The 18,724-nt window shown below is 36.7% G+C and overlaps 1 protein-coding gene across 1 annotated transcript; it reads left to right on the top strand.

Moving 5' to 3' along the window:
* The first annotated feature begins 3,064 nt into the window (after window positions 1–3,064).
* On the top strand, window positions 3,065–18,336 carry LOC104111278 (pentatricopeptide repeat-containing protein At5g04810, chloroplastic). Its single transcript, XM_070175258.1, is given in 13 exon segments — window positions 3,065–4,021; window positions 6,424–6,551; window positions 7,205–7,345; window positions 12,523–12,609; window positions 12,845–12,998; window positions 13,481–13,540; window positions 14,317–14,745; window positions 16,352–16,647; window positions 16,839–16,968; window positions 17,409–17,444; window positions 17,446–17,496; window positions 17,499–17,852; window positions 17,854–18,336. Coding segments are annotated over 13 exon segments (2,859 nt in total). The 5' UTR covers window positions 3,065–3,121; the 3' UTR covers window positions 17,947–18,336.
* The last annotated feature ends 388 nt before the right edge of the window (window positions 18,337–18,724 follow it).

Genomic DNA, 18,724 nt, shown 5'->3' with positions numbered 1-18,724 from the left:
GGTAAAGCAATCGCATTGGCCCCAACTTTTTGGGGTCTCATTTTTTTCCTTCAAAATGGAGCAAAATTCATTTATAGCCGTCTGGGCCAAAATTTTATATACATTTTATAGCCCAAAAGTAATTATAGTAGTTAGCACAAAAGTAATTATACATCTGCCCACAGGTATATGCATAGCTGTTTCCCCAGCTTTAGTCTCCTTAAGAGTGTCTTGACACCACCGCCACTCCCCCACTACTTTGGCAAGCGGATGTTACCGCTGTTCAGCCAAAGACTTGGAATTAGAGTTTGAACTCTCTTCCTCCATCTTTGATTTTATTTTGAGCCGCTGCTCCGACGATTCTCCGACAACTCCTTTTGACTTTTGACCTCAAAGTTTCACAACCATACCACAAAAGAACTAAATCTTCCTCAAAATCTTTATTCTTTTGGTATGATGCATAAGCTAACACTTAAAAGTACAAAAAGTAGTTGAAATTCAAAGAAGAAGAAGTTTTAGGTCAATTCAAAGTACTTAACTAAGAGGCTCAGATCTGCAAAGACACATCGCGGAAAAGAGAGGCGACCACGCCATGGCTAAAAAATCACCGATTGCATGCAAAGTAAAAACCTTTGAAACGCCGGTCGTCCGGCAATCCAAGATACGGATCGCATAGTCTCTATGCCCGATCCAGTTAGCCCAGAATCCGGATAAAAATCATCACTGCCTCAATTGTTATGCACCAAAAAAAGAACTAAAATCACAGAAATATAGACAGAGAAAGAGAGATCTGGATGTTGTTGTTGATTGATGCTGAAGAAATGACTGTATAATAGTACGTATATCGAGGAATTTAAGGGATGTTGATTTTGTTTTAAAAGTGGAAAAGGAAAATCATTGGCTAAATAGAGATGGGCAATCACCCTTTGAATAAAAATCCCAAGCTATCTGTTATTGCTTTTTTTTTTCTTTTCTGGGCTAACTTTCTTTGCTGGGGAAATCCTTTGATTTTTACTAAATAAATTTTCACATATATGTCATTAGTTGATTTGGATAGGAATCATAGTTTCAGGCCCACCATTAGTATATATTTATATGAGTATTTATGTATTTCTTTCGGTGAAAATAGATTTGAATATTGGTATATTACAAAATATATACAAAATAGACTGTCACTATACAAAAAATATACAAAATAGACTGTCACTATACAATTTATATGCAATAGACTGTCACTATACAAAATATATACAAAAATAGACTGTCATTATACAAAAAATATACTAAATAGACTATCACTATACAAAATATATACAAAATAGACAGTCACTATACAAAAATATACTAAATAGACTGCCACTATACAATTTATATACAATAGATTGTCACTATACAAAATATACTGTCACTATACAAAATATATACTAAATAGACTGTCACTATATAAAATATATACTAAATAGACTGTCACTATACAAACAATATACAAAATAGACTGTCAATATACAACAAATATACAAAATAGATTATCGCTATACAAATAAATATACAAAATAGATATTTTGGACTATTAGATGTAATATGTTTGGGCCGGAGAGCCATTTTGTATCAATGGGCAAAAATATGGGCAATAAAAATTTTGAGGGACTATAGAGGGTAATTTTCTCAAAATGTATTGTATATGTATTATTAAAAAAGATACGTATGCATTTAAATTTAAAAAGATTTTTTGGAGCGAAATGACATTAACTTTAATATGAGTATCGTTGTAATAATTAGAGAACAAAATAATTTTTAATAAATTATTTCCTTACATGGTAGGGTAGTTATTTTTTTTTTGTCTCTATTATATCTTAACAACTAATACGGGACCACGTTATTATTTATATTTACCTTTTTCATTTTTTCTTTTACTATTTGTATTCTCAATACTGAAAAGTCTCTCAATCGGCAACTTACAACGACTTACAAGTTGTCTTTTTCAAAGCATTACAACAAACAATCATTATATTGAAGCAATGCAACGCTTTTCGGTATCATTATATCAACTTATCTTGCTCTATAATTTCTTATCCTTTGATTTCTGCTACTATCTATTATTTCTTGTACTTCGATTATATTATTTATCTGTGATAGCTACTACTCCTTTTTAGATCTCTTTATCATGACTTATTCTCTTTCGTTACTTTTATTTTCATACTGCATCGAATTGATTGTCCTTATCTGACCTTTAAATTTGTCGTTGATACTCTTACTTATGGCCTATCTCTAAAATTTGGTTTTAGGCCTCCAATCTTGTTGAGACGACCCTACTCCGAATCAAAATATTATCCGAAGAAAAATATCCACTGTTGCTGCTAGGTAAAGTGTTACTCCGAATCAAATCATTATCCGAAGAAAAATACTAGAGATACGGGGCGAACGACAAGAATAGGAAACTTTGGAGTCATTATTGAATTTTTTCACTCCAGTAATATAATTTTTGGAAAAATAACTCGACGTCAAAATTTTAGAACACTCCTTACCATTGTCAGAATTTCCAGCCACAATATTGAAAAATTTTGGTGAGCGTCAAGATTTTGCAATAAATCCAAATGGATCACTAAGAGTTTTTAGTATTGTGACTGAAAATTTTATTGATCGGTAGAATCTGTGGTGCTTCAAAATTTTTGCAACGGTGAGGAGTGTGTTTTAAAATTTTGGTACCGGATTATTTGAAACTTTTTTAACCGGGTCTAAATATAAACAATAATTTATAAAAAGGTCCATCAAACGTAATTTGTCGAAGATTATGTTTAAAATTGCACACATAAATATCTTTTCGTCTAGTTTATTAAAAAAATAACCTTTCTACACTTTTCCTTATACAAGGAATAAGAAACTTTTATAAATGTATTTAAGTTTACAACGTCTAAAATCTTAACGTGTTTAAAGTACAACATCAAAATCTTAAAACAAATAAAACCATCTAAATATTACTATTATCTTCTTTCTTAAACTTCTTAAACTAAAATTACCTAAACTTAATTTTGAGGTCTTTGGTCGTTAAATTAGGCAATCAAATTACCAAAATTGCCCCTGAACCAACACAAACCATGTTAAAACATTTTAAACTCTCAACACTGTAACAAGTGGAGTTGAGATGATAATGGATAGTACTACTATCTTCTCCCTCTCCTCCACCGCACACTACTCTCCAACTCCGCCACCCTTCACCACCTCCATTCTCGCCGGGAAACACCACCCCACCGCCACTTCCACTTCCATTCTCTCCCTCAAGTCCTCCTCTAACGACTCCTCAGATAAACCCACCACCTCCTACTCCTCCGCCAGCCTCCGCCGTCCCACAACCAACAACAACAAATCCCTTAACAACCCTCTTTCTCAGAATCTTGAATTTACTAAAAACCCCTTAAAACTTCTACTTAATTCTCCTCCTGCCACTTCACCGCCCCCACCATCCCTCTCTAACAAACTTTGGTTATCCAATAAACTCTCACCACCCCCACCCCCACCCCCACCACCTCCGCCGCCGTTAGCACCTAATGAGAGTGATTTGGACTATTCAGATGATGAGGAAATGCAAAAAAGTAGTGAATTTAGAGAAAAAGGTAAAATCTTTATAGGGAATTTACCATTATGGGTTAAAAAGAAGGAACTTGAAGAGTTCTTTAGGCAATTTGGGCCAATAAAGAGTGTGATTTTAATAAAGGGTCATCATGAAACAGAAATGAATAAGGGATTTGGGTTTGTGATATATGGGGGCCCGAGCTCAACTGCTGAAAAGGCGGCAATGAAGGCTGTGGAGTTTGATGGGGTTGAATTTCATGGAAGGGTTTTGACTGTTAAACTGGATGATGGGAGGAGAATGAAGGCGAAAACCGAGGAAAGGAAGAGGTGGGTGGAAGGGGAAGATGATATGGAGTATAGGTCCAAGTGGCATGAGGAGAGGGAAGGGTCAAGGAGGGATTTGAGGAAAGTTCTAGATACAGAGCCAGAGAATTGGCAGGCCGTGGTGCGTGCTTTCGAGAGAATCAAGAAGGTATCATGCTTACTGAGATGCCCTTAATTTACATTTGCTTACAATGATGTTAGCACCTTGAAGTGTATTTCCAGTAAGGTTATAAGAAAACAATGAAGTAAGATAAAGAATTGGAATTCTAATTATGTGGTATAGGATTAGTTCTAAAAACACTTTTAGTGCTAAATATGTGTATAATAATGTGTTTTGCAATTTGCAAATGAGGATGTGAGAGTCTTCGGCCTATTAGCAAAGCTATAAAATTTTAGATTTTGCGAGTGTGACGGAGGTTGTGAACATGTTTCATAGGTACAATAACAACATACCCAGTATTATCACACATTGTGGGGAGGGGAGGGGAGGGTGTACTCAGACCTTACCCCTACCTTTGTAAAGGTAGAGAGGCTGCATGTTTCATAGGTAGTTCATGTTTTTAACTTGTTTCATTTTCTTGAGCCTTAGAGAGTTTATTGATTGACTCTTTTCTTGTGCCGGAGACTTGGAATTTCGGCAAACAATCATTTTGAAGCTCGTCATGCTAATGATGCTACCATTATTAGGTTACAAAACAAAGGGGTTTATTTTCCCTTTTGATTGAATTTTGGTGACTCCAAAGAATGTCCAATTGTCTTTTCGTTTTGGTCGTTGTGCTGTGGGAACTATTATTGGATCAGTGTTATCCGAAAATAGCAAAAAATCTCTAAGGTCCGTTGGGGCTTTAAAAGTGCAAATAAAGCTTGGGCTTTAACGAAGAAAGATGCAAAAGGAGAAAAAAATACAAATATGTGTGTGTAGTCCAAGACTAATAATTATAAGCATGAATAACAAATATATGGACAAACAAATTGAAAAAAACTTGCCATAAAGTGAAATATCAAAATTGTTTAGTTTTGCCTCCAACGGATTACACTCATTATCAAGGAAAAGTATGCCTTAGAGAGCCTTGATGACGACAATGAAGCGCCCGTTTAGCGAGGCGAAACGCTCAACATGTTTTGTGCCTCGCTTCAGGGCTTAAGCGCGCCTTTGACAACATTGTTTATCAGTGTCTTGTATGGAGCTGTTTGCCAAATATTTTTGGTGAACAAAAGGATGCGGTAATGTGTAGTGGTGTTCAGAACAATGTAAAAAATAAGCATCCAAGGATGTGGCCTAGTGGTCAATGAAGTTGGTGCAAACTTTAGGTATAAGGGTTCAATCTCCAACATAGACACAGTGATATAAAGTTTCTAGGCGATCCACCACCTCCTAAGCAACTGCTACATTTGGTTCTAAAGCAAGTCCAAACGCTTGATGCAATGATTATTTTTTTTTTGTTTAATTATGTATGTTAGTTTTCAGTTGCCTCTTGAAAGATTTTCTCAGTTTTTTTTCTTATGCAAGATATACTGCTCCATTGAAACTTACTAATTACTGCTATGTCCTGCATTTTGTGTCCCATTTTCCTCTCCTGGGTTACCAAAAGTGGTGTGCCTTTTCTTGGATGAATTCTTCTTTCATGCTTTTTTGTTCTTTTACAAGATTATTGGCTTTTGCATCTTTTTGCATGAGGTTACGATTTTAGAACAGTATCTGTAGCATTATGTCATGACCTACTCTTTTATTAAACTCTGTGAAAATGAAAGGGAACAAACAATTTGTGACTGATGGAGAACTCACCAATTATACGTTCATTGAGATTTATACAGATTGCTTCTGTCAACCCATATGCTTTACCACATCTTCTTTGTCACCTAACATGCCTTTAAGGTTTGACAGCTCAAGAAATACCTCACTTTTCTTTTACAGGTATTGTTAGTAGGTAATAATTAGTTGAGTAAGTTTGATAATAGAGGCTGCTTTATATGCATATTTATGAGAAAGCTGATGCCGGAACTATCATACTTGATGGATTCCATTAGTCTTAAGACTTAATATTCTGGTAGTACAATTGAGCCACTTTAACAAATTTTCGATTAATTTTTGTGTCAATGTTGTCGCTTGCCCATCAAAATGATACTCCATGCGAGCCATTTTATTCTTGAAACTGTTGAATGTTGTGTAGAGTAATATTATAAGTAGAATGGTGTCCAACATTTTGGACTCCCATAATAGAAAGTGTATTGTATAAACTAGGATACGGGGATTAATATTTTTGAAATTATATTTTTCTCCATCAATGCAAGTTTGTTTTATTCATTTGATCTTTTTATTGCTTATCTACTATCTTCAATGTGGCTATCTACTGACAAAAAAGTCACCTTTATTCTTGCTATATTCTATAATTGTTTGTCTCATAAGCTTCTCCTCTATGAAAGTACTGGATTATACTTGCGTTGACAGATACTTAGCTTATTTATACTTGAAATGGATGAAGTACAGTTATGCTTCTTCAGAGCTTTTAACCATATTTTTTCAGAGAAAGTGATACCTTCTTTTTGTAGCCATCCAGGAAAGAGTTTGGTTTAATGGTGAACTATTATGGAAGGCGTGGTGACATGCATCGTGCACGTGAAACCTTTGAAAAGATGCGTGCTCGAGGTATAGAGCCAACGGTTCATGTATATACCAAGTAAGTTCCCGTGCTAAACTGTTGCTCAGTTTTGATTAGTTTAATTGGGCAAGATGTTAACAGGAAATCACCTCCTCGACAACACTTATGAGCGGATATGTTGAAAGTCAACATAATTTCAGTTTTGACATTTTTTTTCCTGAAGCAAAGGCAGCACTTTTCTTGCTCTTCCTCTTCTTGTCTATTGCCACGGAGTGGGCGAGTGGCCATGATATGTAATCCTGGTGGAATTACAGTCTATTAATAACCGTCTAGCCTTTTTTCTATTTTCAGCTATTTTAGTATATTTGGTTTTAGGTATATCTTTTCTAATGTTGAACAATTTTATTTGGAATATTACCTAGAATAGAAAATCTTACCTTAAAGTATGAGTCCTGCCTAGGGTTGGAGTTTAGTTGTAGTTATAAGTAACAATTATCCTCATTATTATTGAACAATACTTTATGAGATTTTCTCTTTCCCAAGGTTTAAAGATTTGAACACTAGTTCTCCAATTCCTTTATCAATTTCATAACTTCCTCTTTGTCGTTAATCTTCTTTCTCTTCTTATTTCAAAAAATGAAATTTTCCTTCAACGCAATTGGTTATATTTATTCACTGCTCAACATTAGTTCTTCACTTCCTTTAATTTTACTATTTCGTCTATATTGCAGCCTCATCCATGCCTATGCGGTAGCTAGAGACATGGAAGAAGCACTATCTTGTGTAAGGAGAATGAAAGATGAAGGAATTGAAATGAGTTTGGTGACTTACAGCATCCTTGTTGATGGATTCGCGAAACAGGGCAATATAGAGTGAGCAATCAACTCACCTCAAGTATTGTTGTTCGCTTAGCATTAGTCTGATAATCTCCTCTTTCAAGGCTTTTAGATATGTTATAGTTTGAATTCGTGTTTCCTTTGAATTAATATGACGTTATGTGTTCATCTTGGTTTAGTAGTTGACCTTGAAAATTTTAAACTAAAAACTGAAGATTGTAAGTTAAAACTCAATCTTACGTCAATGAACAGTTTTATTGACTGAACTTTAAGTATGGAATTATTAACTGTGCGTAAACGCATTACCTCTTGAGCCGAGGGTCTACCGGAAACAGCCTCTCTACCCCCTCGGGTAGGGGTAAGGTCTGCGTACACACTACCCTCCCCAGACCCCACTTGTGAGATTTTACTGGGTTATTGTTGTTGCGTAAACGCATTACCTAGTATTTTGTTGGAGCATAGGAATGTAGGACGTACTTCTAGGTTTATACCTGACCTGAAATGTCACGATCCCAATTTCCTTCCGTAGGATGTCGTGATGACACCTAGTCTTAGGGACTAGGTAAGCCTAACACTTACTGAATTAAATGATAGCAATTAACCAACAAAACTATTTAGCAGAGACCAAATAATTCTAAATGAAGCCAACATTTCCAACATGATATAATACCTCAAAACCGGTAGTACAAATTCCTAAATACAACTGTTTCGGAATAGAAATAAACAGTACATGTACAATATTAGAAGGTGACTCCGAGGCATGCGAACGACACGACAGGTTTACCTTGAGTCTCCACGGCAAAACCCGAACAACTAGCTATTGATCAACCAACTCCGAGATACCTGGATCTGCACAAAAATGTACAGAAAGCGTAACATGAGTACACCACAGCGGTACCCAATATGTATCAAGACTAACCTCGGTACCCAGTAAGTATCAAGACTAACCTCGGTGGAGTAGTGACGAGGGACAGTCAAGACACCTACTGGACTAATCAACCTGAACAATTATGAAGGTGAACGAACGAGGAAAACAATGTTAATATAAAGCTAAGCATGGTAAGGAAGACAAAACAATACTCGCAATGAAACACTAGAAACAACAATTAGCAACAAGAAGCAAACAAGTAATAGTGTTGTAGAGTAAACTGAGTATAGTCCAAGTCCGGTGGAACCAAATAAAGGAAAACAAGTAACAACTCATTAAGACAACTGCTTTTACACCAGATTTATTCAAGAATTTACACGAGGTACCAAACCTCATAATCACAAATCACGGGTCCCAATTCATGAACTCTAATCACTTGGCATCTTGTGCCCACATTACAATTCATAACCGCACAGACGACTCACGTGCCAAGAGAGTGACAATATCTAATATCCGACGGACCACTCACGTGCCAACAATAACAATGACTCATGACTGCACGGACAACTCACGTGCCAACAGGATAACTCACACAGAAGGCAAGTACACAGGAGTACATGTAAATGGTCAATAACATCAGGATTCATCTTCTTAAACTGATATGGGTGATTTATTTACGTGTATGCTTGTGCGAGTTTCTACCACAATTCAAGTCAACAAGTAAGAGTAGAGACAATGAATGGCACATAAGAAACGATCACCCCAAAATGTACACGGTATAACTCACACAAGGTAGGCACACCACTACACAAATATCAACAATAACAGTGCCCCCAGGCCATCACAAATCATTCCCCGATATAGCCCACCCTGTCTTGCCACGTGCGCAATAATAAAGTAAATGTCCGTCTTGTCTCGCCGCACACGCACAATAATATTCCCACATTGTCTCGCCACATGTGCAAACCCACGTATATATAGCCCGCCTTGTCACGCCGCATGTGCAAATATCAATAATAACAACACGGACAACTCACGTGCGAACGCCCTGACAAAATCCTCTCAACAATACCACGTGTGCCAAAACATAACAACATAATAAAGTGATTTTCACAACATGTGCCCATAGGCCACAACATTTCCTCAAAACAATTTCAATACCACAACCAAGCATAGACCTCGGCTCAACAACACTGAGTACTACAACAACAACAACGATAACTCAAGAGTACGACAAGTAAAGCAACACAAGGACTTCAGGACACAAAGAAACGGAAGAACGAGCTAATAGAGAAAGACACAACAAGGAATAATGGTGTCTCAACAAGAATAACTCAACAAGGGAGAGATAATGTGTAACAATGATTCCACAAAAGTGCAATTCGACGATAAGAGAGATGGCATGAATCAATGACCCCAAATAAGAATATGTCAACAATAAACAGGATAACAAAACTTCAATTAAGGCTAAGCAATTACGGAAGAAATAATAATAACTTCAATTAAGGTTAACCAATTTCGAAAGAGATAATAATAACTTCAATTAAGGTTAAGCAATTACGAAAAAGATAATAATAACTTCAATTAAGGTTAAGCAATTACGTGAAAGACAACAAGGCAAATAAAGAATCAACAACTTCCATTAAGGCACATAAGAGTTTAATTGGCAACAAGGGTAGAGCATGAATCGATTAATTCCAAATAAGACACGTAAGGGTGAATTTAGTAAATGGAGGATTTAACATGCTAAAACAACTTCACATCTAAAGAACATAAGAACCTAAGAGCCTAAACGGTCAAATTTCCACAAGTAAGCCCGAGCACATACTCGTCACCTCGCGTACACGGCCTTCACATGACACAATTAGCACAAATGACTCAAATCCTAAGGGGTAGTTCCCCACACAAAGTTAGGCAAGATATTTACCTCAAAGAATCTAGACCGATACTCTAAAATGACCTTCTCGAGTGAAACAATCTCCGGGCGGCTCAAATCTAGCCAAAATAACTTCAAATCATACATAAAACTCATATGAAACAATTCCGGATAATAAAGCTTCGATCTTTAATTAAAACTAAAAAGTCAACCCAAAAGTCAACCCCGGGCCCGCACTTCGGAACCCGGTAAAATTCACAAAACCCGAACACCCATTCCGATACGAGTTCAACCATACCAAAATTATAAATTTCCGACTTCAAATCATCATTTTATATTTTTGAAAGTTTTTCTCAAAATCCTCATTTTCCCCAACTCAAACCACTAATTAAACAACAACAACAATCCAGTATAATCTCACTAGTGGGGTCTGGGGAAGGTAGTTTGTACGCAGACCTTACCCCTACCCTGGGGTAGAGAGGTTGTTTCCGATAGACCTTCGACTCCCTCCCTCCAAGAATTCCTCACCTTGCTCTTGGGGTGACTCGAAATTACAACCTCTTGGTTGGAAGTGGAGGGTGCTCACCACTAGAGCAACCCACTCTTGTCCAAACCACTAATTAAATGATAAAAATAAAAATGGAATCATGAAATATAATAAATTTCGGATAAAGAACACTTACCCCAATCGAACACGTGAAGAACCCCTCAAAAATCTCTCAAATTCGAGGTCTCTAGCTCAAAAGATGAAAAATGGACAAAACCTATGATTTTGGAAATTATATTCTGCTGCCCAGGTAACATGAATCACGATCGCGAAGATTTGTATGCGATCGCGAAGAAGAAAAATAAAAGCTGCCAAGAATGCACTACACGATCTTTGAACCGCCTCAACATACGCGAACGCGAAGAACAAAGTGGGACTCCCCAGCAAGGCCAACTCTACGCGAACGCGGAAGATCAAAAGCGAACGCGATGCAGAAGAATTTACACGTTCGCGATCGCGAACCATACATTGTGAACACGAATAAGAAAATGGGTCACTCACCAAACAACGTAGAAGGACATCAGACACTGGAACTTCAGCATTCCAAAACATAAGAAAAGGGCCCGTAGCCCATCTGAAACACACCCGAGGCCCCCGGGACCCCGTCAAAACATGCCAACAAGTTACATAACATAACGCGAACCTGCTCGAGGCCTCAAATCACATCAAACAACGTCGAAACTACGAATCGCACCTCTAATCGAACACATGAATTTCCAAATCTTTCAACTTCCATAACTCGTGCCGAAACATATCAAATCAACCCGGAATGACGTCAAATTTTGTATGCAAGTCTCAAATGACATAACAGAGCTAATCCAACTCTCGGAATCGCAATCCGAGCCCGATATCAACAAAGTTAACTCCCGGTCAAACCTCTTAAGATTCCAAAACTTCAACTTTCCAATTTTTGCCAAAATGCTTCAAATTATCCTATGGACCTCCAAATCCAATTCCGGACACTCACCTAGGTCCAAAATACCATACGAAGCTATTGGAATCATCAAAACGCCATTTTGGAGTCGTCTACACCAAAGTCAAATTCCGGTGAACTCTTGCCGCTTAAGCTTCTAAAACAAGAATCCTTCTTCCAAATTGACCTGAATCATCCGAAAACCAAACTCGACCACACGCTCAAGTCATAACACATAATACGAAGCTGCTCGAGACCTTAAGCTACCGAGCGGGACGCTAATTCTCAAAACGACCGGTCGGGTCGTTACATGAAACTTTGCAGTACTGAGTACAATAGGCAATTGATTCCAACTAAAATTTTTTAGACGTGTTGAATTTTCAAGTATGAAGTTGTAGTTAATTTAGTAATACATAAAGTGCCACCTTTTTAAAATTTTCAGTGCTATATAGTTTTCACTAAAATATTGAATAGCTTTTCAAATAGCACCTTGTTGTGTAAAATGATTTGAATTTGAAGTGTTAAGATGATTTTGAATTACACTTATCATACATGTCTATTTTCAAATAACTCAATAGCCAATTTCAAGTGCTACATTGGCTAAGCCACACAAGCCCTTAGGTTTTGCCTTTGCTCAATGCCTTACACTGTGGGAAATATAAGAACCCTGTCTCAAACTGTAAGAATGGTTGCTACTTTATTGTGTTGGTAGCTCATGAAATATTTGAAACTGATAGTACAAAATGATATTGTGTTACAATATGATCTTGATTATATTCTGGAATATCATGTCTGAGACTCCGATTTGAGGTCCATATATGGTACCTAAAGATGTCTTCGATGCATAAAATGATAAAAGTAACTTTGGTTTTATATATCCATCTTCGCGCTCAAAGCTAGTTTTGTTCTATCAATTTCTTGGAGAAAATAATTCTCTCAACTTTTATTTCTGTACTTGGTTAAAATCCTTTTTTCCTAATCTGTCATTTCTCTGTCATGTTTGTGGAAGAGCTGCAGAGCGATGGTTTAAGGAGGCTAAAGAGAGGCATCCAACTTTAAATGCCATTATATATGGAAGCATCATCTATGCTAATTGGTATATTTTCTTTGAATTTTGGCCTTTCCGCTTTTCAATTTTAAGTTGGAGTTCATTATGGTCTTATTTTGTGCGTGCAATTTCAGACTTGCTAACCATTTTGCTAATTCTCACTGTTAGCTGAAATTTTACTTCCTGACCACTACTTTCTTTAGCTTTCATGATTTTTCATGCTCGTTTCTTTGATATCATTATGAGTTAATATTATCTGTTTGGTTTTTGAATGAACTGACAGCCAAACAAGCAATATGGACCGAGCTGAAGAGCTGGTTAGGGAGATGGAAGAAGAGGGTATTGATGCTCCAATTGATATATATCATATCATGATGGATGGTTATACTTCGGCAGGGAATGAGGATAAATGTCTCGTTGTATTTGATAGACTTAAAGTAAGTTTTGTGTAACTGCGCAGATGAATTGAACATATGGCTTGGTCAACTTTTATTCCGTCGACTACATAGAATTTAGTGAGAAATTGTCAACGTACAAACAGACTACATGATGTCACTGTTTAAGATGGTTTCTCCCCATATATTATACGACACATCAGCTATTGTAGTTTCTTTATTAAGAAAGAGAAGGGAGAACTGGTTGGAACCTTTCAGTAAGTGAAGGAAACTCTTCATACTGAAGGAGAAAATAGAAGTTTTTTGTTTCTTTTTCTTTTTTCTTGATGAAGTGCCTTTCCGAAAATGCTTTAAAAAGGGAAAAAAAGTGGAAAAGCCTTTCTGGGTAGTGTTTTGAATATGGAATTAAGACTTTTGATTAGAAACCTTGTAATGGTCATGGACAGCTTTTTCTGCTTTTTTTATATTTTTTTTTTGTTGCATTGCTGACTTATCTAATATGGTACTGTAACTTCTTTTTGCAGGAGTGTGGATTTGCTCCTTCAGTTGTCAGTTACGGATGTTTAATGAATCTCTATATCAAGGTGGCTTATTGTCATCATTGTTAGTATATTTGCAACTTTCCTTGTTAGCATCTGATTTGTGCGTATCTTTTGTATGTCATTCTTGGTTCAACACATGTAACAGAGTTCATGTAAATAGTGGCAATGGGCAAAAAGGATAATTTAGTTAAGCTTTGACTTCGACTTCCCACTTAATACGTCAGAATCTGCCTTCTCCAAATCAAATGTTTCAACAAAATGGCCTACTCAGCTTGTGGAATTTCTGAACCAATAAATTCTAGCAGCCATCTGGTTCCCTTAAGGTGCTGCAGACTAGAGTCTCGTGTTCAAGTCAGAGTTCAGTTACTAAATTGGATTGCTTGGTCATATAAGCTGTATTAGCGCCTTCTCCTTTACATTGCAAATCCAAAAGTATCACACTTCACTTGCACGACTTATATAACAGGTGTTCATATGATATATGGATAATCTCAATTTTGAATTGCTTCCTCTCTGACTTTTACGACTTTTACAACCTTCCTGGGTTTTTAACTCCTCAAGTAAAGAAGGGCAACGTCTAGTGAAGTATTATTGGGTATCAATCCAGCACCCAAAATTGGTATCTTAAATCATTTATTGTTCCATCTTTATCAGAAAAATGGTTTATTATTTCCATGAACTAAACCTATGGTAGTCTTGCAAGATGAAAACTTTAGCACATTTTTAGTTACTAATTACAGTATCTTGACATTGCTGATGAGTTGTTACCAATTTCATCATTCATTTGAAATTTGTAAATTGATTTTAAACCCTTGCAGATGGGCAAAGTCTCCAAAGCTTTTGAGGTCAGTGAAATGATGAAGCTGGCTGGCATAAAGCATAACATGAAGACATATTCCATGTTGATCAACGGCTTTATTTATTTGAAAGATTGGGCAAATGCTTTTGCAATTTTTGAGGATGTAATAAGAGATGGTTTGAAGCCAGATGTGGTGCTTTATAATAACATTATCAGAGCATTTTGTGGCATGGGTAACATGGACCGTGCTTTACGTATTGTTGAGCAAATGAAAAAGGAGAGGCATAGACCTACCTCGCGGACTTTTATGCCGATTATACATGCCTTTGCTAAAGCTGGAGCAATAAGAAAGGCACTTGACGTTTTTGATATGATGAGAAGGAGTGGGTGCATCCCAACTGTTCAGACTTATAATGCATTAATCCTTGGCCTTGTTGAGAAGCGTCAGGTAAATCTAAGTTCCATTGCATGTAGATAAACTTAAAAAGGTGGCGCTTGTTTGTGTGTGACCTGTTACCTGTCCATTTTCTATAAAGGGCAATGGACATGGCACGTGTACTGAAGTTTTCAGTAACTACCTAAAAGACCAATTATGAACCACCAAATGCAAGATAAGTGTCGAAGTGTTGAATTTACATGAAAATACATTAGCTTTCTGCTGTTACCCATCCTGGTTGGGTTGACCAAGAAGTATACTTAGAAGGAGTAGAACCAATCAAATGGAAATAAGTTGCTTTATCGCCCTGTTATGCATAGTAAACTAGCAGAGTTAGACTAAGATCTAAATGATCAATTCTAGCAAATGAATTCACATGCCAAATTGCTGATTCTACATGTCACTCTCGTTTGTAAACTTGCTGCATCTACATATTGGAATATCTTTCCACATATTCAAACAGAAAAAACTGATCTATAGCTGGAGTAGACGTGTCAGACTGTGGACATTATTAGCATGAAATATGGATGTTAAGGGTCAGCAACGTTTGTGTTAGGTAATCTTGTAGAACCGAAGTTGAATTTGGCTAACCAAATATGCAGATGTTGGTGTCCTATTAAAACAACGCGCTTGTGAATTGCTGGATGGCTTACAATGTTAAATGTACTTTTAGAAGGATTAATAGGATCACCCTTTATTTCACATACATCCTCTTTGTTCCTCTTTCTTTCCGTGTTTGAAAATTTTCAGGCCTATTGAACTTCTTTCCATAGAACCAGGGGCGGATGTACCTTAGGCCAAGTGGTGTCACATGACACCGCTGGGTCGGAAAATTGGTCGGAAAATTATACTAAATATGTATATTTAATTAAAAGGAAGAAACAAATATGAGGTGTGACACCACTTGGTCGGAAAATTATACTAAATATGTATATTTAATTAAAAGGAAGAAACAAATATGAGGATAAATAAAATAAAGTGACGCCACTTGACACAAACAATTGTGTAGCTCTTTCGGTCAGGCGCCTCAGTCTTCCAGTATAGGTCGTGGGTTCGAAGCTTGGAAGCTTCATTTATTATTTCAAAATTTTTGTGCCTCATTTACAAAAAAAAGATTACATTGTGTTGAACAGGGGTCGAACCATTGACCTCTTAGAAGCTAACAAAATTTTTAGCCATTCGATCAGGAGTCACTTCTGTGAACTCTAGTGACAATAATTTTTTACAGTAATTGAAAAGGATGCTAGCTGCTACTTCCATGATTAGTTGTTGTGCTATTCTTTTTCTTTTTCCTTTCATCTTCTTGCTTGCCAATAAAATTGATTAAGAACGATTTGTCAAATCAAATAAATGATGAACTTTTAGTGATTATTAGGTACTTTATATAGAAAAATAGTATTTATTATTATTTCTAATGAGGTTACTTTTGAATACCTTTCAAAAAACGAAACTCATCGAAAAGATTTGTAGGAGTTGTGTTCTTTTTTTATAGGATGTTATTAGTAGTATTTTGTTTATTTGTTCACTTTTAAAGTGTAACACCACTTACGAAAAATCCTGCATACGCCACTGTGTAGAACCCTTTTGATTTGTTTGCTTTATATTTAACTTGATGCAGATGGACAAAGCTGTGGAAGTTGTAGATGAGATGTTGCTTGCAGGAATTAGGCCAAATGAGCGTACATATACAACCATTATGGATGGTTATGCATCTCTTGGTGATACAGGAAAAGCTTTTGAATACTTTTCAAGAATTAAAGATGAGGGTCTGGAGCTTGATGTATATACATATGAGGCATTGCTCAAGGCATGTTGTAAATCAGGCAGGATGCAAAGTGCTTTGGCAGTGACAAAAGAAATGAATGCCAAAAAAATTCCCAGGAATACCTTTGTGTACAACATATTAATTGACGGGTATGGCCTCTTCATATTGGGTCGGTGGTTGCCAACTATTTTGTTTGGGGGGAGGAGGGGGGAATAAATGCTGATTAGCACATTGCCTTTAACGGATATACCCTCTTCTATTTGATGGTATTTTACCTCTGTATGGGTATACTTTTGGACTGTATCCCGTCATATTTGCTCTATTTTCCTACTCTGTGCAGATGGGCTCGAAGAGGTGATGTTTGGGAGGCTGCTGATTTGATGCAACAAATGAGGCAAGAAGGGGTTGAACCTGACATCCATACCTATACTTCTTTCGTAAATGCTTGTTGTAAAGCTGGAGACATGCAGGTATCTGTGTGATGATATATACAACTTTGGCTGCATTTATATTGCTAATTCAGCTTTGCTAAAATGCCTGAAAATGGATATGTTGATCTCATATGTTGCTTTGTGTACTGTTCTATACAATTGAGGTTGTTCGCGTTTAGAATTTAAAGACAACTAACTTCTACTAATGTCTACTATGTGCATTATGCTTCTCTGGAACATATTGAGTACTATCTGAAATATGTATGAGTCATGTAGCATTATGTTACCAACTCCGTGGTCCTAATAATGCTTACCGTGCTCCATATATTTGCATCAGACACTACTTGGAATTTGATTTTAGTTTCTTTGAGTCATATCATATGCTCTGCCTAATGGTAGCTTTTCATTGCCCCAAAAAATGTTTATTTTTATTTCCTCAAATAGTCAAAGGACTACAATCAATATTTGTTTTGTTTCAGAAAGCAACGAACACAATTCAAGAGATGAAAAGGGTTGGGGTTAAACCCAATGTTAAAACCTATACCACTCTCATACACGGTTGGGCACGGGCATCGCTTCCAGAAAAGGCTTTAAAATGCTTTGAAGAGATGAAGAAATCTGGTTTGAAGCCGGACAAAGCCGTATATCATTGTTTAATGACATCACTGTTGTCAAGAGCCACAGTTGCTGAAGATTACATAATAACAGGGATCCACCGCGTTTGTGAAGAGATGGTGGAATCTGGATTGACTGTTGATATGGGAACTGCAGTTCATTGGTCCAGATGCTTGCGGAAGATTGAGAGAACCGGAGGTGATATAACAGAAGCTCTTCAGAAGACCTTCCCTCCTGATTGGAATTCCCACAGAAATCTTAATGCAGCTTCATATGATACCGGGAATAACGAAGGGTTAAACGATAGTGATCACGACGATGGTCCTTTGTATGAGATTGACAGTGACAGCGACGGTGACGATGATACAAATGCCCCTACGATGTAATCAGAAGGTAGCTTGATGAAATTCAATTAGCACTCACTCCAATCCGTTTATATGTATTAGGTTGAGCTATTTGTGTAGAAAATACAGAAAAGAGGTCTCAGATGTAAATGGAATTTTGACACTAGTTGGGTCCTGTGTTATAAAAAGCCGTTGCATCATCGCCTAAGGTGAGGAATGCATGCGAGGGGAGGGGGTTATCGCTTCATAGGTGAAGCCGTGTGCTAAAGTTTGAGCCAGATGAAAAACTGTCTTCGTTGAATCTCAACTTAGAGGAGTTGGATTAATATCGGCATTGTTGTATATTAGATGATGAAATTAGTTATTTAAAATTGCAATTTGATTATCATAGTACTAAATTCATATATGTATGATATTTTTTTAACTTTCTATAACATTGTTGGTTCTGGATGATGCCCGATCAAGATCGAAAAATTCGCTATGTTCTTGTTTTGGCACAAGGAATTGCAAATGCCCCTTTACCAGATATCTTGGAGACATTGTAGCCAGCAGAATTCAGTCTTCAACCTGAAATATTTCTTCTTTTCGGTCTTCGCTAGGATTTAAACTTTGGTATCTCATGATTCATTGACCGTTAAGTCAGATTGTTGGGTGCGATATACTTAATTATTATCGACTCTTCCCAGCTTCTGAGCTTTGCTGGATAAATTGTACGTAGCTTTTTAACTGTGTACTATCATAGATCACTGTAGTGGATTCCAACTTCCAACTTCCAACATTCCAAACTGAAAATGTTATTTGCAGAAACAGTAATAGGAAACCATCAAATTATGGGT

Source organism: Nicotiana tomentosiformis, chromosome 5 (genome assembly GCF_000390325.3).
Source record: "Nicotiana tomentosiformis chromosome 5, ASM39032v3, whole genome shotgun sequence".
In the NCBI taxonomy this organism is placed as follows: Eukaryota; Viridiplantae; Streptophyta; class Magnoliopsida; order Solanales; family Solanaceae; genus Nicotiana; species Nicotiana tomentosiformis.
The sequence above is the reverse complement of the archived record's forward strand: the minus strand, read 5'-3'. Positions and strand labels throughout refer to the sequence as shown.